The following is a 23,605-nucleotide window of genomic DNA, read 5'->3' as shown; positions in this document are numbered from 1 at the left end:
CACTTATCGCTGTATGAAGCAAAAGCCGACAGCGAGTTGCCATAAAGAAAAACAATTTTTAAATGAAATATTTAATGACACCAAAAAATCTTTCCATACACATTCTTTGTTAAATCGATTTCGTACTGCATATTTTCAATAATTAGCATAAACTAGATAAGAATATAGTTATGAATATTAGACATACTATTATAAAAAAAAGCATTTTTGAATACAATTGCTCTGTTAGATGGATTTTGGTCTTAATGGCTAGAATTGACTTTGAGTCATTGGGAATATATTACTGGTTTACAAAGCAAGCCACTCCTCTATGGATTGCATATAAACGACACACCATTGCCTACTTTCGATATGTTTTTTTCCATGAAGGCTTAATCAATTCGTCGAAAACTGTTACTTACCTTGGAGTATGATAAAATACCGGTGTACGTGTGTGGGAACATGTCATTATATACAGGGTATCCCGAAATGTCCTCACTAGTCGACCGTTATTCGTGAATTAAGTTTTGATATATCCAGCGTTCAGATTAAAACATCTTACCATCCGGATCGATCCAAATCTGCAGGGGTTTGTCCCTAAAGTTAATTCAGTGTAATCAGTTCAATTGTCTGAAGCACATCCTTGAGTAGCTAGTTAGTCGGTTAGTTTCCTCTCAACTACTCGAGGAGAGTCATCAGATATTTAAGCCTATTACTTGGGGAGGTGTAGAGCCGCATTTTGCAACCGAACGCATTTTGCAACCGGTTGCAAAATGCGGTCAGTTGCAAAATGCGGCTCTACAGAGGAGCTGCAGCAAAGTTGGATCGATCCCTTTTGTACGATGAGTTTATCATTCGCTAACTTAGACATTTGTTGATCTACTTGGTAGATGCAAATCTAATTAATACCAGCAAAGTTGGATCGATCCCTTTTGTACGATGAGTTTATCATTCGCTAACTTAGACATTTGTTGATCTACTTGGTAGATGCAAATCTAATTAATACCATTGAGGAAAAATATCAATATAGCATGACAAAAAAAAAAAAAAAAAAAACTGAGTGTTCTTTAACCAGAGAATAATTTATAAAATATAAAGTACTCAGTGTAGTAGTAGAAGTCAAGGAATAATCTATGTTTCTTGGGACCCTCTGTATATTGGGGAAAAGTTTCAGCCGGAACTGATGCTGAGGAGGATGTAAGATAATTGGAGACTAAATTTTCCACACGTTGTCTTTGTTTGTTGAGCAAATACCCGGAACTTGTAAATCCGGTTACGCCGCCATTGACACCCTACCCCGTTTATAAAACTGTAACTATTATTATAAGTAATCACAAACCTAGCATGGATGTGACAGCGACAGATTTAGCGTACACGAATAACGCCATTGTAAAGTGCCGTGTGCTTACTGACACTATTTCGACCGAAATATAAATTGGCTCTGTATTCAGTGTACTTGTCGCACTACAGGCTCTGATCTAGGCCACGCTGATTATTTGTGGGAGGCGAGAGGTACATAAAAAGAGAGAAAAAAACATCAGTAGACACCGGTTACAGGGACTTGTTAACTGCTTGCTGATACCGAACTAGGTCACGTAGATTATATCCTGTTGGTGCAAGACAAAATAGAGAGAAAATCTAGCAGACATCAGCTTCAGGGATAATACATGTCTTTCCGTACACTCTGCGAAGGGACTAGATATCTCTGCACACTGACTGCACGCCAATATTCACTTGACTCGCCTCACTCATACTGTATGTAATACGACACGAACAAGGGTAAGTGATTTTCTCCGCATTATCAGAGTACGTTACTCACATGCCTGACAAGTTTTTTTTTTTCAACCACAGCGAGGTCCGGCTTGAGTTAGGGAGCATTTTCCACACTTCCTCACGCAAGATATCCACCTACATGTACATGGTACAGTTTAGTATGAGGGTAGTATGAGGATGAAAGCCGCTCCCGCCATCCCCCACGGCCAGTTGACAGCATTAAATTAAGGCTAATGAACTTGAGTAAAGGAACCCGTAGCGTGATTACATGTTAGGGCCAATCAAATGGCGCCAGTCTAGATAAACTTAGCTGCTGGGCGTGAAAGGACTTAAAAGTTAGAGTATAATAAGTCTGTAAAATCAACCAGATGGACTCGTTCACCAATAATACTACATCTGCCTCGTCTTATACTCTGCGCTAATATCGTAGAATTCGGACAGACATACATGTACATTGTTTTCGTCGGTTAAGCTCATAGCATTAACGAAAAGTTCATACAGGATCTAGTAGACCGACTGTCCGTGTAGGCCTTCAGCCATCCTCAGGTAACGTACGTTAGATGTATGCATGCCCTTTATTTCAGTTCAGTTCACCGCAGACCAATTTCCTCGGGCGGGTAGAGGTGGCTGGGAGGTAACGTTATGACAGTGAAATGTTTATATAATAGATATATCCTCTAGATTTACTCCATGTACATACGTAATGGGGACCAGTAGAGCCTAGACGACTGCTGTGTTATTTCACATTCGTAAGTTTGCAATAGGCTGCCTAGATGTGTGTGTGTGTGTGTGTGTGGGGGGGGGGGGGGGGGGGGGTTAAGATAGAGCAAAACTACTGTAAGGGAAGCTAGGGCTGGCCTTCTGTGCATTCCCCTTAACGGTGTACGTATTAGTGCATTTGCCCGGAGTTAAGCTGCCCGGCTCACTTATAACATATATAGCGCACAGTGTGACCAACTACATGCACCGTTTAATTAAGGTGCATATTTTATACAGTATATGACCAGTCAGCGGTAACAACACTACTGGATGGAAGGTATTTGTGACCGTAATACATATCAACACGCAGATTCCTCTGCCATTCACCCATAAACTTGGGGTCATGACCACAAAAGAACATGTTGCTAAAAGAGGGTCTTAGGCTGCGTTCACAACCCGTTGATCCACGGACTATCTAGTCTCCCCCTCGCAAGGCAGCATAAACAATAGCACGGACCACAAAGTTTGGGAGTTTTCCCGACTTTACCCAAGTATAATTAGGTTGCATTCAGAACAGTGGACTAACTAGTCCGCGGGTCAAATATGGCGACCCACTAAAAAGCTTGCCGTCTTATTCTCTAATATAGACACTGAATAGATATCCCGTGGGGAAGTATTCGAGTAGGTCGGCCATATTTACCCTCGGAATAGTTATTCCACTGTTCTGAATGCGGCCTAAGTTACGGGGGACGAGGAGGGGGCGTGCCAGACACTTAATTAAGCTGCATTATTAAGTTGATTGCGCCTTACAGGAAATCCCCTCTGAGGTAGGCCGATCCTGCTAGCACGTTAACTTCTATTCTGAAAGCAGCCTTATTTTTTATAAATTCATTACTGATTATGTCTGCCTGTCCGTCTGTAACACAAGCGATATTAACTTCCGTGTTAACTATACCCCAAGCTGCTCGAAGAGGCGCGTCAGACATAAGTAAATTCCACTGATAGCATTAAGAGAGAATCAGCCACAGAGTTAGACCGACCCAGATAAATGCAGCATTGTTCTCCATCAGTACCCCTGACTGTTTTTTTTTTATTAAGCATTCACATATATGTCTCTGGTCAGTTCTGCGCATGTTCTTTTCTGTACAGTACAGCGAGAATATGCACAGAATTGACTTCATCACCCAGCTGGACTCTGCTGGAGAGTAGCCCATGATAATAAAGCATTGGCAGTATTTGGCCTGAATATACCAACGGTCAAGTTGGGATCGGACAGGACTGGACAGAATGTGAGAGGATTAATATACGTATGCGTATGGTACTGCTATAGTTTATTCTAAGACGAATGGAGCTGTGCTTTTTTAGTATATTTAGGATGGCTATGTAGATAGTAAATATAATGTAGCATATCTACCCTTAATATTATTTACTATATGCATGCTCCATTAATACAGTTAAGACTTTATATCATAATTGAGAACATTAGGGCATATTTGATACAGGGGTAATTTTTGATCAAACATGTTAGAAATACCAATGGCAGCTCTGCAGTTTATCTTGTGTTTTACCTCCCTAGTCTCTATAAAGGTCTATAAACGTACCCCATAGACGTGAAGCTGTGAGACGTTATTAATCTGTTTATAAACAGGATGGCTTTTCATACGTGTAATTTATGTGGCGAGTAATTTATGTGGTCAGCAATGAAATATGCACGTTAAACATCCCGGGGCACCTGTCCGAGTAGGTCACTGTATAATATAGCCACTAAGCCGCGATTTCCCGGCGAGGTAAAACTATATATACAGTACGAACGGTCGGTGCAGCAAGTATAAATGTTTAACGCTACTCATAATTACATGCGAACTATGTTAGGACTGCTAATTAAGTAATGGAGGCCCGCAGTTCTGTTGGACTTGGATTACTCTTACACCGATGTTCAAGTTCGACTCTAAATAGGGAACGGAAGGCTTAATCTGCTTTGAAATCATTCAAGGAAGCCTCGATAGCCCAAAATGAAGCCATTTTTTTGCGGGGTTTGGAGAATAGTTGGATCACAAATATTAATGTCAGTTTTGTCTTATAAACCTGTATGTCAACTTAAGCTTAATGCTTTTATAGGCTATATCGTGTAATTGGGTGGGGGGGGGGGGGTATTCGCTTTTAGGAGTTGCCTCAGAAACTGGTTTATGTATAAGCAGACTATAGATAAACACGCTTTAAGGCAGGGAGATTCCAGAGAAAATAACATAAAAAGGCAGGAAAGCTGTCAAATGCACGGTCAACAAGAAAGAAAATAATCTAATGAAGCTGGTTTCCCATTTTGAGATCTATTTCAGTCATTCTTACAAGTTACAAAATAATAAGTAACAGTTTTCCTGTTAGAACAATGGTAGTGACAGTAAACAAAATATTTCTAATCAATTTTGATGCATTGTGATATAATGCTTAACAGCGTATAATCACCATCACTTTTAAATTATGCACTGCAGGTACACAGAAAATGTGACTAGCAAAGGCCTTCGGGCCCATGGAAATTCAAATTCAGACATTAAAAATGCCAGTATTAAAAAAAGTACTGAAATGTGTTATTTTCATTTTCAACACTCATTATATAATATGAAACAACCAATTTATTTCCATCTTCAATAATCAAGTAAAATATTGTTAAGATGGAAAATTTAAATTAAACAATTCTTTAATGTCCAATTTGCTCCATTCTGATATTCTGAACAAAGTGAGGAACTGAATCTGACAAAAGGCACTGACTTGAGTTTATTTCCATCTTTGACCCGGCCTTAATAACACTATACAGGATAGCAGGTTTACCATCATTTTTATAAAGTCAATTTACAAAAATTGTTTAGGTGCAGCAAGTGCCAAAGAACACTTTTATAAATATAATTAGTTTAACAAAAATAAACAAATTAAGCCAGTTATTGAACTTGATCTATGTACCAGAGTTTTGAATCCTGCATGTTTCAAAACAATATATAACATCTTTCTTTTTTAATTTTATTTGTTTAAGGGTGGATAAAACATGCTGAAAAAAGCAAAATAAATAAATAAATAAAAATGTACAATTTTTTGGAAAAATGGTCTGATCAGTCTCAGAGTAAAACAGGTGACACCGGGTTGTTAAGAATGCATGTTGAGCGAATGCCTGAATTATAGATAACCAAAATACAGGGTTTCGTTACATAATTTTCGAAACCAGATATGTGTACAATTTGTTTTTAATTTCCTTCACAGTCTCAAGGTCTCTAAACTATGTCTATCTTAGTATCATATTTCACTGTTTAATTCTGAGAGGCATATAACTTCAGAAAGAAAACTTCTTTCAGGTAATTGCAGATGGCGAATAGAAGGCGTCTTGGCAGTGGCTTTGCACGAAATTTAGACGTGGTTCTTTTGGGAAACGATTTTTGTTCGCTTGACGACGCGGACACTTCGCAATACATCTCAGAGCCAGAGGAAGACAGCGACTGTTTCACTCATAGCGAGAAAACATCGACTTCATCCAGCAACGACGAATCAGACGGAGAGGGAGCCAGTCGGTGGAAAAAATGGTTAAAAAGAAATCCCAAGAAAAGAAAAGCACAGAAGGATGTCGAGGCGGTGGAATTGGGAGAAATTGGTCTGGCAGAAGTGCAATCCACAATGAATGCGACCCTTGGTTCATTACGAGGTCAAAAGGACAGTAAGAGCAATGACGCTGATACTGTCAGCTTTTCGGGCGTTGCTGAGGGGCAGGGGACTAACCAGTTATTAAACGAAGACACTGCTTCAAACGATTTTGATAATATTGATTTTATAGACACTGACTCTCCAGAGCCAAGGGCCAGAGGACAAATTTCGCCAGCAAAATTGCCATATTTCCCCAGTTTTGACATGGGGGATTCTTATCCCAAAAACACTAACCCCTCAAATTTCTCTATGCAGTCCCCGGGTCATGACGACTCCAGTGCCCCTCTTCTGTCACTATCTACCAGAGAGAGTCCCAGCAGAAGTAAAGACCACGGACGGGAAGACTCAGATGGTGCGCCGCATCCTTCCTCCCCTCAAAATGTCACAGCTGAAGTTGCCAACGGAACCCCACCGACCTCGATTTCAAAACATCCTCCTCCTCCTCCTGCTCCTTCCCATGTCACTCCTCTACCACCACCACCACCACCGCCACTGCCGCAACCACCGCCACTACCTAACAAAGACCGGTCACAGACTTCAAACAACCAGACTGCCACGTCGAAACCCTCAGACCAGCCCTCGCCGGAAGAGACCGGTTCGCCTGTTGCGAACGTGGACGAGGGGGACTATGTTTCCCCCATTGGTGCTGTCCCTCGCAGTAGGTTACCCACGCATATTGCCGACACTCTAAGTGATGGAGCGACGTACGGCAATATAGAGCCCGTATATTATCACTACTCCAGAGTGACGAGAAAGCTTAAGAAAAAGAGTAAGTGCAGTTATTGTTTTAGGTATTCTACATGTCTTATTCTCTGTCTGTCTGTCTCTCTCTCTCTCTCTCTCTCACACACACACACACGCGCGCGCGCACGCACATGCACACACACAAGCGACCCCCCCACACTCCACTCAAACTCTCTCCATCTCTTTCTCTCTCTTTCCCAAAAACTAAAAACTAAACTTGTGAATCCCACAGCATTGTCCATTCGTTGGTGTAAATCCAAAAGAGGCGTTAGAAGGTATTTTCTCTCTTTGTGTTTCCTTTAAACCTCCTTGTTAGGTTTCTCAGGTTGAATGTATCAATTGATATCAATGCAATCCTATCTTTTCGGGGATTGATATTGGTCCTTTTCTGCTGCACGAACAGCTCTTACAAGCTGCAAAACATAACCCATATTTCAGAATTTGCCCTTTGCTGTGACTGTGGTTCGTCCTCAAGTTCTGAAGATGAAGGACCACAGCAACCTTCCCACCACCCTGTAGAGGCTAAGCAAGTGGCGGAAATAATTAGTGGAGAAACCCTTCGGAGGGCGATAGATGACGGGACGAACCTAGAAGAGATCAAGCGAGCACTAAAGCAATGGTTGCCGTTATCCGAGGGTGATAACTATAATCCAATGCTACAGGCGGCGATGAAGAACGACATCAAGGTCTGCAAACTACTGAAAGACGAGGCGCAGTTGAAAATCGCCGTCCCTCACGATTATTTCTGCGACTGTTTTCTCGACCGAAGCGACACGCTGAATCACGCGCTTTATCGTGTGAACGCGTATAGAGCTATGACGTCATCAGCCTATCTTCTCACGAGAAAAGATCCTGTAAAGAGCGCCCTGCAGCTGAGACAAAAACTATTCACAATGGCGAAACAGGATAAAGAGTTCAAGGTATTTTGTGAAAAAATGGTTTAAACCTTTATATGTTTACAACAAGTAAATGTTAAGATACAATCAGATAGAATGTTTGAGTTTATCTAATAGGTTTTGACAGTAAATTTATACCTGTCTGTTTGTTTGTTTGTTTAAAGTATTTTATATTTGTATTTTATTTTTGGAGGGGGTAGTTGTGACATTGCCAAAGGCATAAAATTCATTTAGATAAGTAGGTGGACTTCCGATTGGTAAAAAAAAGTGAAATTAGGCGCCAGCATGCACACACGCACTCACACACGCGCACACTAACACACACACACACACACACACACACTATCAAGCAAGCACAGAACATTATGATAACCCCACCAAAAATAGAAAGAAAATCGTTAAGTCTAGGTCCCAACTACGTTTGGACGCACGGTTTTTAGGTTTCTTGCGTCCGGCTAGGACGTAGCTAGATCGCACGTAGCGGCTGTTGATCATGCCAAAAAGTTTCTACGTGCTGTTTGCGTCCACCAAAAGTCGCACGATGGACGTGTTCCTCACGCAAGAACTCCCAGGTTTTCCCCATTTTTTGGCAGTAGACCACACGTAGCAGTCCGTGCGTTCTGTTGGGACCTAGGCTTAATGGTGACGTTATGAATGTTCTGGGTATGCTGGTCATCCATTACATACATTGTATATGCAACTTTTCCCTTTCACACAGTCAGAATATCTTGAACTGACCCAGAAATGCGAAACGTTTACCTGGGAGATGCTAGACCTGGTCCGAGGGCGAGATGAGCTGTCCTTGCTCCTGGATAAATCAGCTGGTGGGTGCTCAGAATTAGGGCGAGTGCGGAGAGTTATGGATGAAGGAGTTAAGAAGGTAGGACGTACTGAATATAGGACGGCCGCTGTGGTACCAGATATTTTTCTTTTTCGTCTGTGACGTCATTTCCTAATGTCGGTGTCTTGTGGACATTGATTAATCGGACAGGATTCAATTAACTATTATTTAGGCTGTTTGAGAAGTATTTCCTGTAGGCTGTAGCATTGAGTCACACAGAGAGAGCGAGATGAATAGGCTCAAAGTGTCGATTGAGATCGTCACAGAGTAACGTCTTAAAAATTTTATTTCAGTTTGTAGCACACCCATACGTCCAGAGGCACTTAAACATGGTGTTTTATGGCGCCAACCCGAATGTCAGGCGTCGATTGCTGACCACAAGCAAATTTCTGAAGACGATCTTCATCGTGCTGGCGTTGCCAGTTTGGATTTTGTTGTTCTTGACGTATATTTTGTTCGGAGCCTTTGAAACATTGGAAAAGAAGGTATGGTGAACAGGTGTAAACGTCCGTTTGATTTATTATCACACGTTAAAACATTTCCTAAAGCCCTTTTTTCACAGTCTGTACCGGTAAAATTTGAGAGACAGGCAGGATATTTTTAAATTCTGCCTGTTGAACCCGTAGGCTTCGTTAGGGTAATTCTCTTATGTAAAAATCAGTTGTCATTCTCTTAAAGTGCACTGGACAGACGCAGGCACTAACGTATTCAACTCGAGGTCCAAAGAACATTAAAGTAACTTTGCTTATATACAATAATTTGATTAAGCGAATCTAATTATTATTGTAGCAGTCAAACATGTTATATCATCATCACAACACTCATGTTTAATTGGTCTGCAGAAAGACTTTTATTACGGTAATTGTTGAATATTGATTGATGAAAGCTATTAGATGAATGTAATTTCTTCGTGAATGAAAATTTGGAAATGTCTCAATCGCTGACTTCATTGTTAGCACTGGTACAATAATGTAGTGTATCGTTTCTTTCTTTTTGTAGAGTAAATTCATCAAGTGGAACAACACGTTCTTGAGGACTCCTTGTATCAAATTTTACACTCACAGCTTGTCCTATTTCACGTTTCTTCTGATCCTGACGATGTACTTTTTACCTGATGATAAAGCAAACGTTGCTCATGCCACAGATTTCCGATGGTCCGAGTATGCAATATTTGTCTACGTGATAGGTAAGACACAATTACAATGTAAGCAATGCTAACATCATAAAGTTATGGTGTTAATATACCAGTTAATATATCAGTTTTCTTCTTTGGGTACCATCTCAGGGACTGACGTCGGCTACCATCTCTCTGAAACCTTTCCGGTCACTCGCCTGGCGCAACATTTCCACGGCACTACACCCAACATTCGACTCCACCCCCCATAAAATTGAGTCTTTTTCTCCCTTGTAGCTGCCTCTTGCCCGATGTCTTCCCTTCCAGTATTTGTTTCTCCAGTCCTCCTTTCCTCACCACATGTACTACAAATTTCAGCTGCCGCTTTCTGATGGTGACCAACAGATTTTTATGTACAGACACAGATGTGTCTGTACATATTGCCATCACCTGCGTCTGTCGTCGCCGTCGCCGTCGCCGTCGCCGATCATGTCGCCGTCGCCGTGCACTTTCAGCGTTAACACCATAAGTGGAAGACAGTTTTACTTTTTGGTTTTATATTAACAGAGCTGACTAATATTCATAAAACGCAGGTCAAGTTCGAAAATCAGCATGATCGGGCCATTATTGAAGAATTTATGCTGTTTTTTCACTTTTTAGCATATATGCAACACTGTTAACACATTTCAAGGAAAACCGATAGGCCTGTTGTCATGAAACTCACAGGAATAATCAATCTTACTAAAACACAGATCAAGTTCGAAAATCGGCATGATCGGGCCACTATTTTAGTAGTTATGCTGTTTTTTCACTTTTCAGCATATATGCAACACTGTTAACACATTTCAAGGAAAACCGATAGACCTGTTGTCATGAAACTCACAGGAGTAATCAGTCTTACTAAAATGCAGGTCAAGTTCGAAAATCAGCATAATCGGGCCATTATTTTATAAGTTATGCTGTTTTTTCACATTTCCTCAGATTCAATTCTTAGGCATGTTAACTGTCTCATTATTTAACTAATAAGATTCGTAAAAGTGTTTGTTTGACATTTCCTGCATCTTTACAACATTGTTAGTTGATTATGTAAAAATGATGGTAAACTTGTCATCATGTATTGTAAAATAGAGTTTCAAAAATGGAAAAAAAAACTCATATCATTGCAGTTTGTCAGATTCATTCATTCACTATGTTCAGAAACTCAGAATGGAGGAAATTGGACATTAAACACTGTTCTATTGATATTTTTCCCATCTCATCAATTTTCTAAGTTGATCATATAAAAATGGCAGTAAATTGTTAATTTTGTTATATGTTAAAAAATTGTTAAAAATGAAAAAAAAAAAAACATTTCAGGACAGTGCTGTCTTGTCTACATTTTGGCATTTTGAAGGTATGACTTTGAAGTTCCTTGGGTCTGAAGACCTTTGCTAGGCACATTTTCTGAATATCCATGATACTAATATTTTATTATTAAAAATTGATGGTTATTATCCTGTTAAACATTATGTAATATTGCATCAAAATTTGAAGAAACCCCTATTTTTGGCACTGCTCCCATGATGACCATTTAAGGAAAACCTGTCATTACTGTTCTCAAACTTACAGGATAGAAACATGGGACATGAATAAAGCTTCAGTGGCCAATGCAGTCTGTTTGGTAAATTTTTCTGGCAGTTAAACTGGTTTTTTTTTTTTTTTTTTTTTTTTTTTTTTTTTTTTTTTTTTTTTTTTTTTTTGTGAAAATTTAATTTTTATCTATTGGCATTTTCAAGGTGTGACTTAAGAACCTCCACGAGCTTGAAGACCCATGCTAATCACATTTTCTGAAAATCCATGATACAGATCTTTAATATTAAAAACTGAGGGTCATTCTGCTGTTAAGCATTATGTAATATTGCATTAAAATAGAAGAAAACACAATTTTGGGTGCTGCTGCCATGATGACCATTATGGGAAAACCATGTTACTTATGATTGTCAAACTTTCAAAAAAGAAACTAAAGACTAAAATGCAGCCTGAGTTGGAAAAGCAGTCTAATTGGCTTCTTTTTCTGGAAGTTATACATTTTAGTAAAATATTCACTTTTATCATGTTGGCATATTTATTGTGGGACTCGAAGCTCCCATGGCCATAAAGCCAAATGGTAATCAAATTTTCTACATGCCCATGCTATTTATAGTCAATAATCAAAAATTGGTGATAATTATTCTGTAATTTATTATGTAATGTTACATCAAAATTGACAAAAATCTTTTTGCACTGCTACTACAAACATTATGAAAAGAGACTGTATTACTTATTATTATTTTCAACTTACAAGTATGATTTGTAGGATTGGCATGCAGTTCAAATAAGAAAGCCAGCTCAAATGGGTTATCATTTATTATTGAATTTAAGCAGTTTTATGTGAAATTTTCATTTTTCTCATTCTGGCATTTTCAAAGTGTGAACTTAAACTTCCATGGGCCTGAAGCCTTACGCTTGTTACACATTTCACTTACATTGGTATTACCTGTTGAGCATAATTAAAATTTGATGTTGAATTTGCAGTTAAGCATAATGTACTTTTGCATCAGAATTGACAGTAGCCTATTTTGTGCATTGTTATTGTCTGCTTTTTGTCTGTACATTTGACAGCTTTGCTGCCTTGTTTCTCATTCCTACCATCTCCAGCACACGTTCGTTAGAAATTATCTTCACCCATGATATCCTCGTCATTCTTCTATAGCACCACATCTCTGCTGCTTCTAGTTTCCATCTACAGCTTGAATTCATGGTCCAACTTTTGCAGCCGTAAAGCAGTGTTGACCATACATAGCACTTCAATAATCATAGTTGTAGAGTAATTCCGAGCTTCATGCCTGTCAGGATCGACTTCTTCTTTGTGAAGGCCTTTTTAGCAAGAACTATTCTTCTTCTAATTTCTTTGTCACATCTGCAGTCTGACGTCAACAGACTACCTGAATTGACAACTTGATTCGTTTGTTCCAACTTCTCTCCATCGAGAAAGATGTTGCAACGAGGTGTTTCGGTCTTTTTGCTTAGTACCATGATCTTTGTTTTCTTTATATTGATAGTCAAACCTCTTTTGTGGCTTTCGGTTTGTAGTGAACTTAGAAGTTGTTGTAAATCTTGTGTGCTGTCGGCCATCAACACAGTACTGACAATATACCTATACAATATACCAGTACTAACCAGATATTTTCACGAAAAAAAGTTAAACAATTACAATTTCTTGGATACATGATTGTCACAATATCAGCTTATCAAATTCCTAATGAACAAATTCCGATAACCACAGTGTTAACTAAATTACCAATACTTTTCAACTACACGTGTTTTGTCATGAGTAACCATTGAATAAGAAATTTATATTTTATCTTTAACGATCTTAAAGGACAATGTTCATGTAAAAATCCATTTCTCGAATTTTGAAGATACAGCACTCAATCTATACACTAGAGATATGTTTTAATCGATCCCCGCCATTTAAAAATTATAAAAACAATCTATTAGTAGAAAAAAAGCGTTTTAGTAAACCTCACCTCAATATGCAAAAATGAAGCAACAGATCTGGGTCACGTGGTACTGTGACGACAATCACGATAAAGGTCTATGAGACTCAACTGAGCTGCATTGTGCATACAGACGGAGAAGTTAAGGAAAGTTGTGTTGAACGGAGTTGAGGAATTTTCGTTATGCCTCGGTGTGTTGCCGTGGGATTCACCAAAATTGCAGCTCTCGTTGACAATCTTTCTTTGTCTGTGACGGTCTTCCGTGACTTACTTACTAACTTCGGTGACAAAAGTTGCGATGCTCTAGATCATGGTCACCTCAGGTGGTTTAGATCATATCAAGAGCTGGTAGTCTTTCAGATTAACTGTCATCAGTTGGCAAACTTACGGTAAAGTCTTGAAAATTTCGTCGGCAGACGATTTTCCGCCGAGGTAATTTTTTTCCCTTTGAAAACTTCGTCGACCTTGAAAATGAGGTACTCTATAATTTTTGAAAAGTTCGTCGCCAAATATGGCCGCGTTGTCCAGCTCAAACATGAAGGTAATGCGTCAGTTGATTCAAGACAATGATACGATCAGGATATCATTGCCGATAACACTCTCAATGGGAGATAGGAACAATAGTGCGCCCCTGCGAGCGGTTACTCACAATATAGGTGGTTAAGATGTGAATTCCCGTTCTTAATTGCGGGAACGTCGGCCTTTTGTCTCATTTCTATTACCTGGCTCAAGGTGCGTTATCAAGCCGGCAAATAGAAGTCACAGGCCGCGGCTTTGTCATTCGTAACGCCGTTATTGTTATCGGCGGCTGTCCTAAATAAGGAAGACACTATGAAAAAATCAAGATATTATCTCGAAGGGAAATGTACCCGTCACTTCTATTCATGTCCATGTTCAATTTAGGACCATTTTACGATTACCTGGCTCGTACATGGAGATCGTTCGCAATGCGAATGGGACAAGATGGCAATTTTCATATCTTCAGCGGAGAATCTTGTGCGTAATATCGTCAACAGATCGTTCGTGATCCAAACGAGATGAGAAGATAATTTTCATATTTGTAGCGGACTCCGTTCGCGTAAGATCATCAGCGGAAGATCGTTTGCGATTCGAGAGAGACGAAAAGGCAATCTTCATATCTTCACCGGGAGATCGTTCGCGATGTAAGCGAGAATAAAATGCACTTTTCATATTAGTTCAAGGGAACTTCGTTCGTGAAAGATCGTCAGCAGGAGATCATTATTTTAACCCCCCTCCCCCTTTAAATTTTATAAATAGCATATATTTTTCATTTTATCTTTAAACCCCCCCCCCCCTTCTCCCGCTCACGGCATATATTCAGCGGAAAATAGTTCGCGTTAGATCGTCAGAGGGAGATCGTTCGGGATCCGAGCTCGACGAAAAGGCAATTTTCATTTCATCATCGGGAGATCGTTCGCGATGTTAGCAAGAATGAAATGCAATTTTCAAATTAGCTCAAGGAACATAGTTTGCAAAAGATCGTCAGCGGGAGATCATTATTCTAACCCCTCCCTTTGAATTTTATAAATAATATAAATTTTTCATTTTATCTTTAACCCCCCCTTCCCCGCTCACGGCATATCTTCGGCGGAGAATCGTTCGTGTAAGATGATCATCGCCAGATCGTTTGCGATGTAAGCAAGAATGAAATGCAATTTTTATGTTTTTTCAAGGGATTTAGGGAACTTCGTTCGCGGAAGATCGTCAGCGGGAGATCATTATTTACCCCCCCCCCCCCCCCCCCCCCAAACACACACACACACACACTTTGATTTAAAAACATTTTCATTTTATCTTTAATCAGCCCCTCACCCGCTCACGATATATCTTCGGCGAAGAATCGTTTGCGTAATATCGGCAGGACTTTGTTCGCGTAAGATCATATCAGAGGGAGATCGTTCGCGATCCGAGCGGGACGAAAAGCCAATTTTCATATCATCATCGGGAGATCGTTCGCGATGTAAGCAATAATAAAATGCAGTTTTCATATTAGTTCAAGGAACTTAAATTGCGGAAGATCGTCAGCGGGATCAATTATTTTAACTCCCTGTAATTTTTTAGGAAGTTACAGATGATAATTTTAGAAGGCCTAACACTCAATCCTGGGAAAAGTCCTACCTGCAACAAACGTTGCCAACTGCGTATTTTTTTAAAATCCAGGTTATGTGCAAGGAGGCAATTAGGCTTATCTTGATCCTTTTCCTCTATCAGGAGGTATGTTTCTTACCGGGTACAGTAAGTCAAATATAACTTAATCGAGATGCAGTAATAAATAGATTATTATTTACCACCAGAAAACGACTTAGGAAGTAGTAATAAATATCCCGCAATATATGAGGATCAAAGATAACAGCCGCTAAGGATAAAAGCCCAAAGGCCGGATTTTTGAAAATTTCGTCATACCCAGGAGTCGGGGAGAGGTAATTTTGAAAAATTAGTCGGATTTACACAATTAAAAATATTAATTAATTTTTAAGCGACGAAATTTTCAAGACTTTACCGTACTGATTGCTGATGCATTTTAAATGCATTGTAGTTGACCAAAAGCTCGTTTACAACAAACCTGTTAATTATGCACCGCTGCAATTCCCAAGCCAGGTAATAACAGGTATGAAACTCGTCTTGGTGGGCTTTCATATTTTTCAATATATCTCATTTATTTCATGGGGTTATTTTTTTGGTATTTGTAAATGACGTTAAATATCAATACTTAAACAATTAAGTTCAAACACGGTCGCGAACATTAATAAAAGAAATTGCTCTCAGGGTATCTTGAAGCTTCCGTGGAAGAAAACGTGTTGAGGAAAAACAGGAAAAAGAGCGTTATATTAAAGAAAAAATGGGAACTGCTATAATAAAATGGTTCATTATCCTAATTCGTTTACGCTTTGAGGATTTGTTTCTGAAGATTATTTCATCTGAAATATTAAATAATTTAAAAGATTGATTATTTTATAACTTGAAATGCAAATTCTGCGTCAGTACGCAATTTTTTTTTTTTTTTTGCAAATTTGTAGGCTTATAACACCGTGCTATAAAGATCTACTCAAGAAAAAAATTTGCTTGGGTAAAATTGAGTACGGAATGAACTGGAGACACTTGGCTTGTCATTAAGTTTACACGAAAATATGTCAGGTAACTTTATACTGTCTTTGAAAGAGTAAAGATTGAAAGATAATTTTAGACAAACTTTGACGGGGGAAATACCTACAAAGAGTAATGGGCTATTTCGCCAACATCTTGTTGAAAATTTTACACTGCAATTCTATTCAAATAAGCTAAGGAATTAATTGCAAAATTAATACTCTCATCACATAACAGGGGGGTAACCAGACCTGCAAAAATTGTACGCACATATTTAAAAAGATTACAAGCACATACAGCAAAATGTAGACATACGCAAAACATGAAGGACAGCGTAATCACAGCAAATGTACCTCATATAGTAGCTTAATTTCCATTAATAATAAAATCATCATTTAAGTCAAAAATATTCTTGCGATTTAATAACTATTTTAATTTACCCAGAACGGTATATTTATTTTAAAGGCGGTTAACTGAAATATAGTTTTATGATTTGTTTGTGAAAATTGCCCATGTCACCCTGTTAGTTTGGAGGTCTAAGCTGGGTCAAATCCGTGTTAAAATTCCTATGAAGTTGTGCAGGAAAAATTCTTCCTTTCTTTCTCTAGCTCCTCGATAAACATGGTGTTCAGATTTTATCTAGTACCCCCAGGTCTACGGGAGCTGCGCTTTGTAACTAATGCACAGGTAGATTTTTACCTGAGATAACTGGAGTAAAGCTTAGATAGAGAGTGCGTTCGATACAAGCAAGACAAATTGAATGCCATTTAACCCTCTAATTAAGAGGTAAAGGAAGTTCCAGTTAGATGGATGATTAAGATAGGACTTGTAAAGGTAACGGGCATTGTTTACCTCAGTTTAATAAAAGTATGCAAGACGGAGTGTCAGCGGTTTAATAAAATAAATTGAATTTCACAAATAACATGGACCTCATATGCAATAATCAACATTTCCCTTAACTCATTCAAATGCAGTGTTTTATACAACTTGGTGTAGTGTTCACAAATATAATTCCCGGACATGTAAATTAATTTGATTAGAGTCGATTGCTTGTGCACTCGACTCGTTTTATGGCCTTACCTGAAGTCATGTAACTTAAGTGGACGTGTGCAATTTGAATAATTAAAATTAGTATGTACCGCCAAATACTGCAGCACAGAATCCACCTAAAGATAAGAAATAGGTATAAAAGACGTATAGAATTAATATCGGGGGGTAGACTGAAGAAGACTCGAAGGTGACCGCTCGACGGAGCTATGGGAGACGGCCAAGAGCTTGGAGGCTTCACGTATAGAACATGTAGTTAGAGATCGTCAACCAATAAACCATTAAACTGGTCATTATGTGGACTTGGGTTTTCTTTGCGCGACCATACGGAAAGCTGACACGAACCGTGGAATTTTGAATCGCGTTATCCACTGAGTAAGTTTAAAACGTAATGTCCTATTTCGAGCCCACGCTTGAATTAAGCGTTCTAAATTATATAAGTTTAGGACATTCATCTCATATGTATATGTAAAGGTACATAACATTGGGATAACCATAATGAAATGCTTGTTAAAGAAATGACTAGACGGGAAATGGTTTTACACAGCTTCACGAGGATTTAGACCCCTCGGGTAAGAGATTTGAATGAGTATAAACTTTTATCAGAAGCCAGAGAAGTCATCTTACAGGTAGACAATGCAGCTCAGTTTGACAGCTAAGCACGCTCTGTTCTCCAGTGGCTCGATTGTCGTCATTGGACCACGTGACCACGTAGCTCATTAACTCCCAGGCCGAGCAAATGGGACGTTTTTTAAAGCCAAAAATTTACAAAATGAGCTTTTAATTTGTGTATTTGGATAAAGATATCGTTAGTTGGGCATGTTTTCTGAAGAATATGTTCCGTTCAGGCCATTCTGACGGCATGAAGCAAACCCTTTAACTTACTAGTGACCGATTGGGGTGTTTTAATGCTAATATCATAGAAAAATAAATTAAAAAAAAACATTTCATTTTACTTCATAGGTTATTTTTGGGCTGAGATGAAGCAGTTGCGTCAACAAGGGACGCGTTACTTCCACAGCGCCTTCAACATTCTGGATATGCTCTTGATTATATTTTATTTTGCCTCGTTTGTCAGTCGTATAGTTTCGATTGTCAAGACAAGACAAGCCGCATTGGGAGTTAACCAAAATACAACAGAAGCGTACGCATATTATTACAAGAAAGGTTGGTTGAGCATAGTTTTCTGCACTACGCATGATTCAGGTTGTGTTATTCATGCCTTATATTTTAGTTACGTTCATCCATCCTGCTAGTGCAAAAGGTTTATGGAAACCCAGTCTTAGTTGATCGTTTATTATACATTTTTAAACGGTAAAGATATTCTCCAGGCGTACCATTTTAACACTTACTTTTTTGTATTTCAGGTCGGTTCGAATGGGAGCCAGATGATCCAGAAATAATTTCAGATGCCCTGTTTGCGTTGGCGAACATCATTAGTTTCTCTAGACTGGTGTACATTTTACCTACTTTTGAGTCTGTCGGCCCACTTCTAGTTGTTTTGGGTAAGTGCCCATATCATGATTAAAGTCATTATGCTTTTGTTATGAATATACCTACATGCATAAACATGGATACATTACAGTAAGGTTATTTTTTGTCATGGTTTTGACAAAAGAGAATGCCTCTCTTTCCTTCGTCATAGCGGCAGTATTTATGATGTGTCAAAATCTTCAAGTCAGATTTGTCTCTTGTTTGTCGTATTTTTTCTCATTATGACGTATGGACTCACGCTTTTTGAACAACACGTGACTTGTTAACTTTTAGGCAAGATGATCACAGATGTCTTTCGCTTTGCTGCATTGCTGCTAATTGTGTTCATAGCCTTCACGGTTGGACTGCACAACCATTACCACTTCTATGCGGGCCAAACACTCCCAGATGGGTCTAAGACTAATTCTGCATTCCACGGGTAACTATTTGTAGCCGCCGCGATGAAAACAGGTTCTAGTATATTTATCATAAATAGTGGACTTTTTTATTTTACTTGTATTATCTTATTTTAACATGGAATATGAATAATATTTTTCAAGGTCACTAAATGGACCATTTAAGTCGAGCACTTCTATGTTCATTTTTTTTGCATTTTGTATACAGAAAAAAGTTTGCCATAGGTCTATTTGTATTTGCATATCTGTTTTAGCATAAAGCCCCGTACATTCACGTTTTTTCAGATTCTTCAACACATTTCGCACTCTAATGTGGTCCATCTTTGGCCTGGGAGACTCGAGTTCCGTAGAAATCCACATGAAGCACGAATTTGTGGAGATTGTTGGGTTCATCATGGTGGCTATATTCCATATTGTCATCGTTATTATGTTGATCAATATGCTCATTGCTATGATGACAATCTCTTTTGAAGTAATAAATGTAAGTATGGGATATTGAGTAGAATCGTTCATATTTTGTCTTATAGATTCATTACAATAAACCTAAGAAGAAGAAGAAGAAGAAGAAGAAGAAGAATAGTAAAGCAAAATGAGCAGTATTATACGGTATGTTATCTCTACATGCACAATTCAAACTATTTACAGAACGATGCAGACATCGAATGGAAGGCTGCTAGGACAAGGCTATGGTTAGAGTATATAGGGGAAGGATCTACTCTCCCCATCCCCTTTAACTTAATCCCCAGCCCCAAATGGTTGTTTTATCTTCTCACCTGCAAGAAATGCAAGGGACCCAGTAGAAAGGTGCGTCATGGCTCAAATGGATTTAAATGACGAAAAATAAATAAATCGATTAATAATATAAAATGAAATAGTAAGAAATGGGAAAGGTTTGTTTTTTTTTTCCTTCAAATTCATTTTTGAACTGGATTGTACTGTTGTATCAAGGCGATATTGAAGTATGCCTTTAACATTAAATCCCAGAGCACTCTGGTAGAATTTTTCGTAAGCTTGTAATGTCGTAAGCTTGAAAAATAATAATTTAGCTTCAATAGTATAGCATAAATCCTAGATATCTTGATTGAGTCACTATAGCAAACTATAGGGGATGTTGGAAAGATGAACTGAAATCATAATCAAACAACTGTTACTGTTGAAAACGCTGTTTACCTCCAACATTTTCGATATCTAGAACATATTTTCTTTATATCGTTTCTTTAGAAGTGCAGCAATTATTATATTATTTTTTATATGTTATGTTTTATTCCCAACATTATTATAAACCAAAAAAAAAAAAAACTTCTAAATGATAATAATATAACTTACTTCAAATAACATGGGACATTAACTTGATGGTGAATTTGATAGACGAGCCTATTTTTGAGATTTAACACTCCTGCCTTTTTTCGTGCTTCAGAAAATTGAAGAGAAGGACAGAAAACAGCGCACATTTGACAAGAAATATCGAGACATCATGAAAAACCTGAAAGGAAGGTATAGAAAGAAAGCTGAAGAGGAACAGAAAAAAGATGTCGTGATATCCACCCAGACGGCGAAGCCTACAGGTACTTGTAAAAAAAATTGAATATGAAAAAGGTCTTTATCTGCATGACATTGGCAATTGGGACGTGCGTGTGACTACAATATAGTTAACATCTGTCGGGCATGTTGTAACATTTTTCATGATATACACAGTACGCAATGTTGCAAATTTAATTTAAAAAAGAACCACGATTGAATCATTTTGGATCAAAAATTTGCTAAAATTCAGGTCTAAAAGCTGACTCTACCTTTTTGTCTTCATCTGCAATCAATGTAGGACCCTTCATAGTTCAATTTTTTTACTGTAAACCAAGGGTGTTGTGTTTTTGATCCGTTGACTGTCATCACTGTCAACCGGGCAATGTTACAGACGGACGACCATTAACAAACCACTATCTTTTCAACCCATCTTTCTTTCAGTCAATGGAACAGCAGGATGATGAAAACAGCTATCGGAACGACGGGATGATGAAGACATTAGCTAATGGAACAGCGGGATGATGAAGACATTAGCTAATGGAACGGCGGGATGATGAAGACATTAGCTAATGGAACGGCGGGATGATGAAGACCTGCCATTAGGTTTTGCAGTCTTGATAATTAGCAAATTGTACTTACATTTAGATAATTGGTTTTAAGAAGTGCGTTTATATTATTTGGACATTATGATACAGATTGGTTTACGTACAAGACACTGCATTCTTTATTTTAATTGCTCTTTATATTATCGTCAATATAACACGTACCTTTCTAATTTGAGGTGAGATAGCAATCGGTATGGTGCGTAAAACTTCATCCCTGAACGAGACTTTATCAAGGGAATTGGCAAAGTTGTCCACAAGAGAATAGGCTTCATTTTGTTTTAATGTTTTTGTTATGAAGTTATGAGTTCATAATTACATATTTTCATTAAACAAAGGCACTATTACTGTTTTTGCTTTGTCAACAATAAAATCTGAACTAAGGCTTTCAAGAAAAAAAGGGCGTTGAAACGGTGTTTGTGGGTGCACATGCAGGTAAAGAGGATATTTGAGAAACCGATTCCTTTCAATTTACCCCGAATTTGCACTTGTGACGTCACCATAAGATAATATAGATGATACAGTAACTGATAACTGAATATTTTTTGCTAATACAGAAGAATGTAGGGTAGTAAATAGCTTTTTGGCAAATGGTAACAGTATCCTGAATACTTTCAGTGTTCAAACGTAATCAAGGTAAAAACATTAGAAAATGTATGGTTTTCGCATAAAGACATCTCGACGGAAAGTCAAACACTGGAAAACATTAATCATTATAATGGCGTTATGTATATGAAGTGAATATAGGTATGTTTACCTTGGAAATAATACTTATATAGAGATGTCCCCGTTTTGATTGTTCACATCATATATATAACGCCATTTTAATGATAAATGTTTTTTTTTTTCTGTGTCGAAATGTCCAGTACGTCTTAGTGCAGTTGTACTGATAGCTCAGCTATTTTTTATGAGTTTTCAAAGAAAACTTTACATAATGAACATAATATTTTGAACCTGTATGCCTACACTGTTTAGTTCTTAGATACGCGACATGCAACTTTTCATTAGCTCTCCAACGCAGTCATACTTCACTATGTGAATGGACTACAGTTTGATCTGCAAGTGACCACAATTCCTTGTCACAGGAGCTTGAACTGAATGAATTCTGCCTGTTGTACCGCTGGGTATTGACTTTGTACATGACATATACGTGATTTATGCTTTGATGTAAAATGGTTCGTAACTATTCTACCGGCATGGGTTTTATTTTTAAAGGGCAAGTTGTTTATCATTGATCTTAAATCATTATGCATTTGAAAACTATGCAAAATATAATTCCTAAGTATGAAGTATTTGTAAATATTCCGAATAAAATTGAAAGACAATAAAGGCATCAAGTAAAAAAAAAAGTGTAATATTTTGGGAATAATACTGGGTCAGCTACTGCGTCCATGCACCAATTACACTTCCTAGTAGGCCTTCACTTGGTGTCGTCCCCTAATAGAGGCTGTCCGGGTTCTCAACGAGAAGACCAAGTTTCCCCGTGATTTTACGAGATCTGCCTTGAGGTGGGGTTAGAATATGGAGTCCACAAGGAAGTAGAGCAGCGATTTCTTTACTTGAAAAATAGCTGAACTTACACATTGGATGGATGCCATATCAGAACATTAGACTTGCCTGCATCTTTGATTTAATTTCACTAAATTTATAGTAACTAATTTAAAAGGCTCGTGTTTGATCATAAAGTTAATTTTCTTCATTTATTTACTTATGAAAATGATGCTATAGAAACTAATGGATAGCATTCACAAAATGTAAGTTTCATTGTGATCAGATCCGACTTAAAGGTACATACGAACCGAGCATCGGTGGAGTGTGGATTCCCAGTAACACATGTAAACCACTTCTACTAGATTCTTATATGACTCAAATAAATTTGACATGCCAAGGGATAAACTGAATAGATCACTCGATCAGCCATAAAAGACCTTTAGACTGCTCCTTTCTTTAAATTTTTGGTTGTAAATTTAACCTACTTTTGTGACCTACTTTCCTGCCCCATTGACATACAGCTTAGAATGCCAGCAGAAAAATCCGTTCAAACATCATTTTCGGGTAAAAGTAAATAATGCCTTTTGGTAATTCTCTTAGTTATACTACTTGAAACTATATGCTGGCTTTTGGTTGGTTTTTGTGACAAAAAATTGACTTTGTATGCATCTTTAAGTGACAGGAAAGATGACAAAAGAAAGT

The 23,605-nt window shown here is 38.1% G+C and overlaps 1 protein-coding gene across 5 annotated transcripts; it reads left to right on the top strand.

The window, feature by feature from the left end:
• Positions 1–1,297: 1,297 nt before the first annotated feature.
• On the top strand, positions 1,298–22,761 carry LOC147759172 (short transient receptor potential channel 6-like). Of its 5 annotated transcripts, none has more exons than XM_086998446.1 (13): positions 1,303–1,758; positions 5,793–6,904; positions 7,318–7,799; positions 8,494–8,655; positions 8,910–9,101; positions 9,616–9,802; positions 18,364–18,567; positions 18,768–18,905; positions 19,168–19,312; positions 19,575–19,770; positions 19,935–20,093; positions 20,707–20,854; positions 21,252–22,761. In XM_086998446.1, exons 2-13 carry the CDS (start codon positions 5,803–5,805, stop codon positions 21,269–21,271), a joined length of 3,135 nt encoding a protein of 1,044 aa, XP_086854572.1. In that variant the 5' UTR covers positions 1,303–1,758; positions 5,793–5,802; the 3' UTR covers positions 21,272–22,761. The 5 variants fall into 5 exon arrangements, with proteins under 5 accessions (XP_086854576.1, XP_086854575.1, XP_086854572.1 ...); XM_086998447.1 differs by lacking the exon at positions 1,303–1,758 and adding an exon at positions 2,112–2,298; XM_086998448.1 differs by lacking the exon at positions 1,303–1,758 and adding an exon at positions 3,719–3,740.
• Positions 22,762–23,605: the final 844 nt, after the last annotated feature.

Source organism: Lingula anatina, unplaced genomic scaffold (assembly GCF_051362555.1).
Source record: "Lingula anatina isolate TDL-2025a unplaced genomic scaffold, LinAna3.0 unanchor82, whole genome shotgun sequence".
NCBI classification, from domain to species: domain Eukaryota; kingdom Metazoa; phylum Brachiopoda; class Lingulata; order Lingulida; family Lingulidae; genus Lingula; species Lingula anatina.
Note: the sequence above shows the minus strand (reverse complement) of the source record. Positions and strands in the feature narration are given on the sequence as shown.

Excerpts from the sequence above, each read along its gene's own strand:
- LOC147759172 (XM_086998446.1), top strand. The coding sequence starts at position 5,803 with ATGGCGAATAGAAGGCGTCTTGGCAGTGGCTTTGCACGAAATTTAGAC. Across the intron at positions 6,905-7,317 it reads GAGAAAGCTTAAGAAAAAGA|AATTTGCCCTTTGCTGTGAC; the intron begins GTAAGTGCAGTT and ends CCCATATTTCAG. Across the intron at positions 18,568-18,767 it reads CGCATATTATTACAAGAAAG|GTCGGTTCGAATGGGAGCCA; the intron begins GTTGGTTGAGCA and ends TTTGTATTTCAG.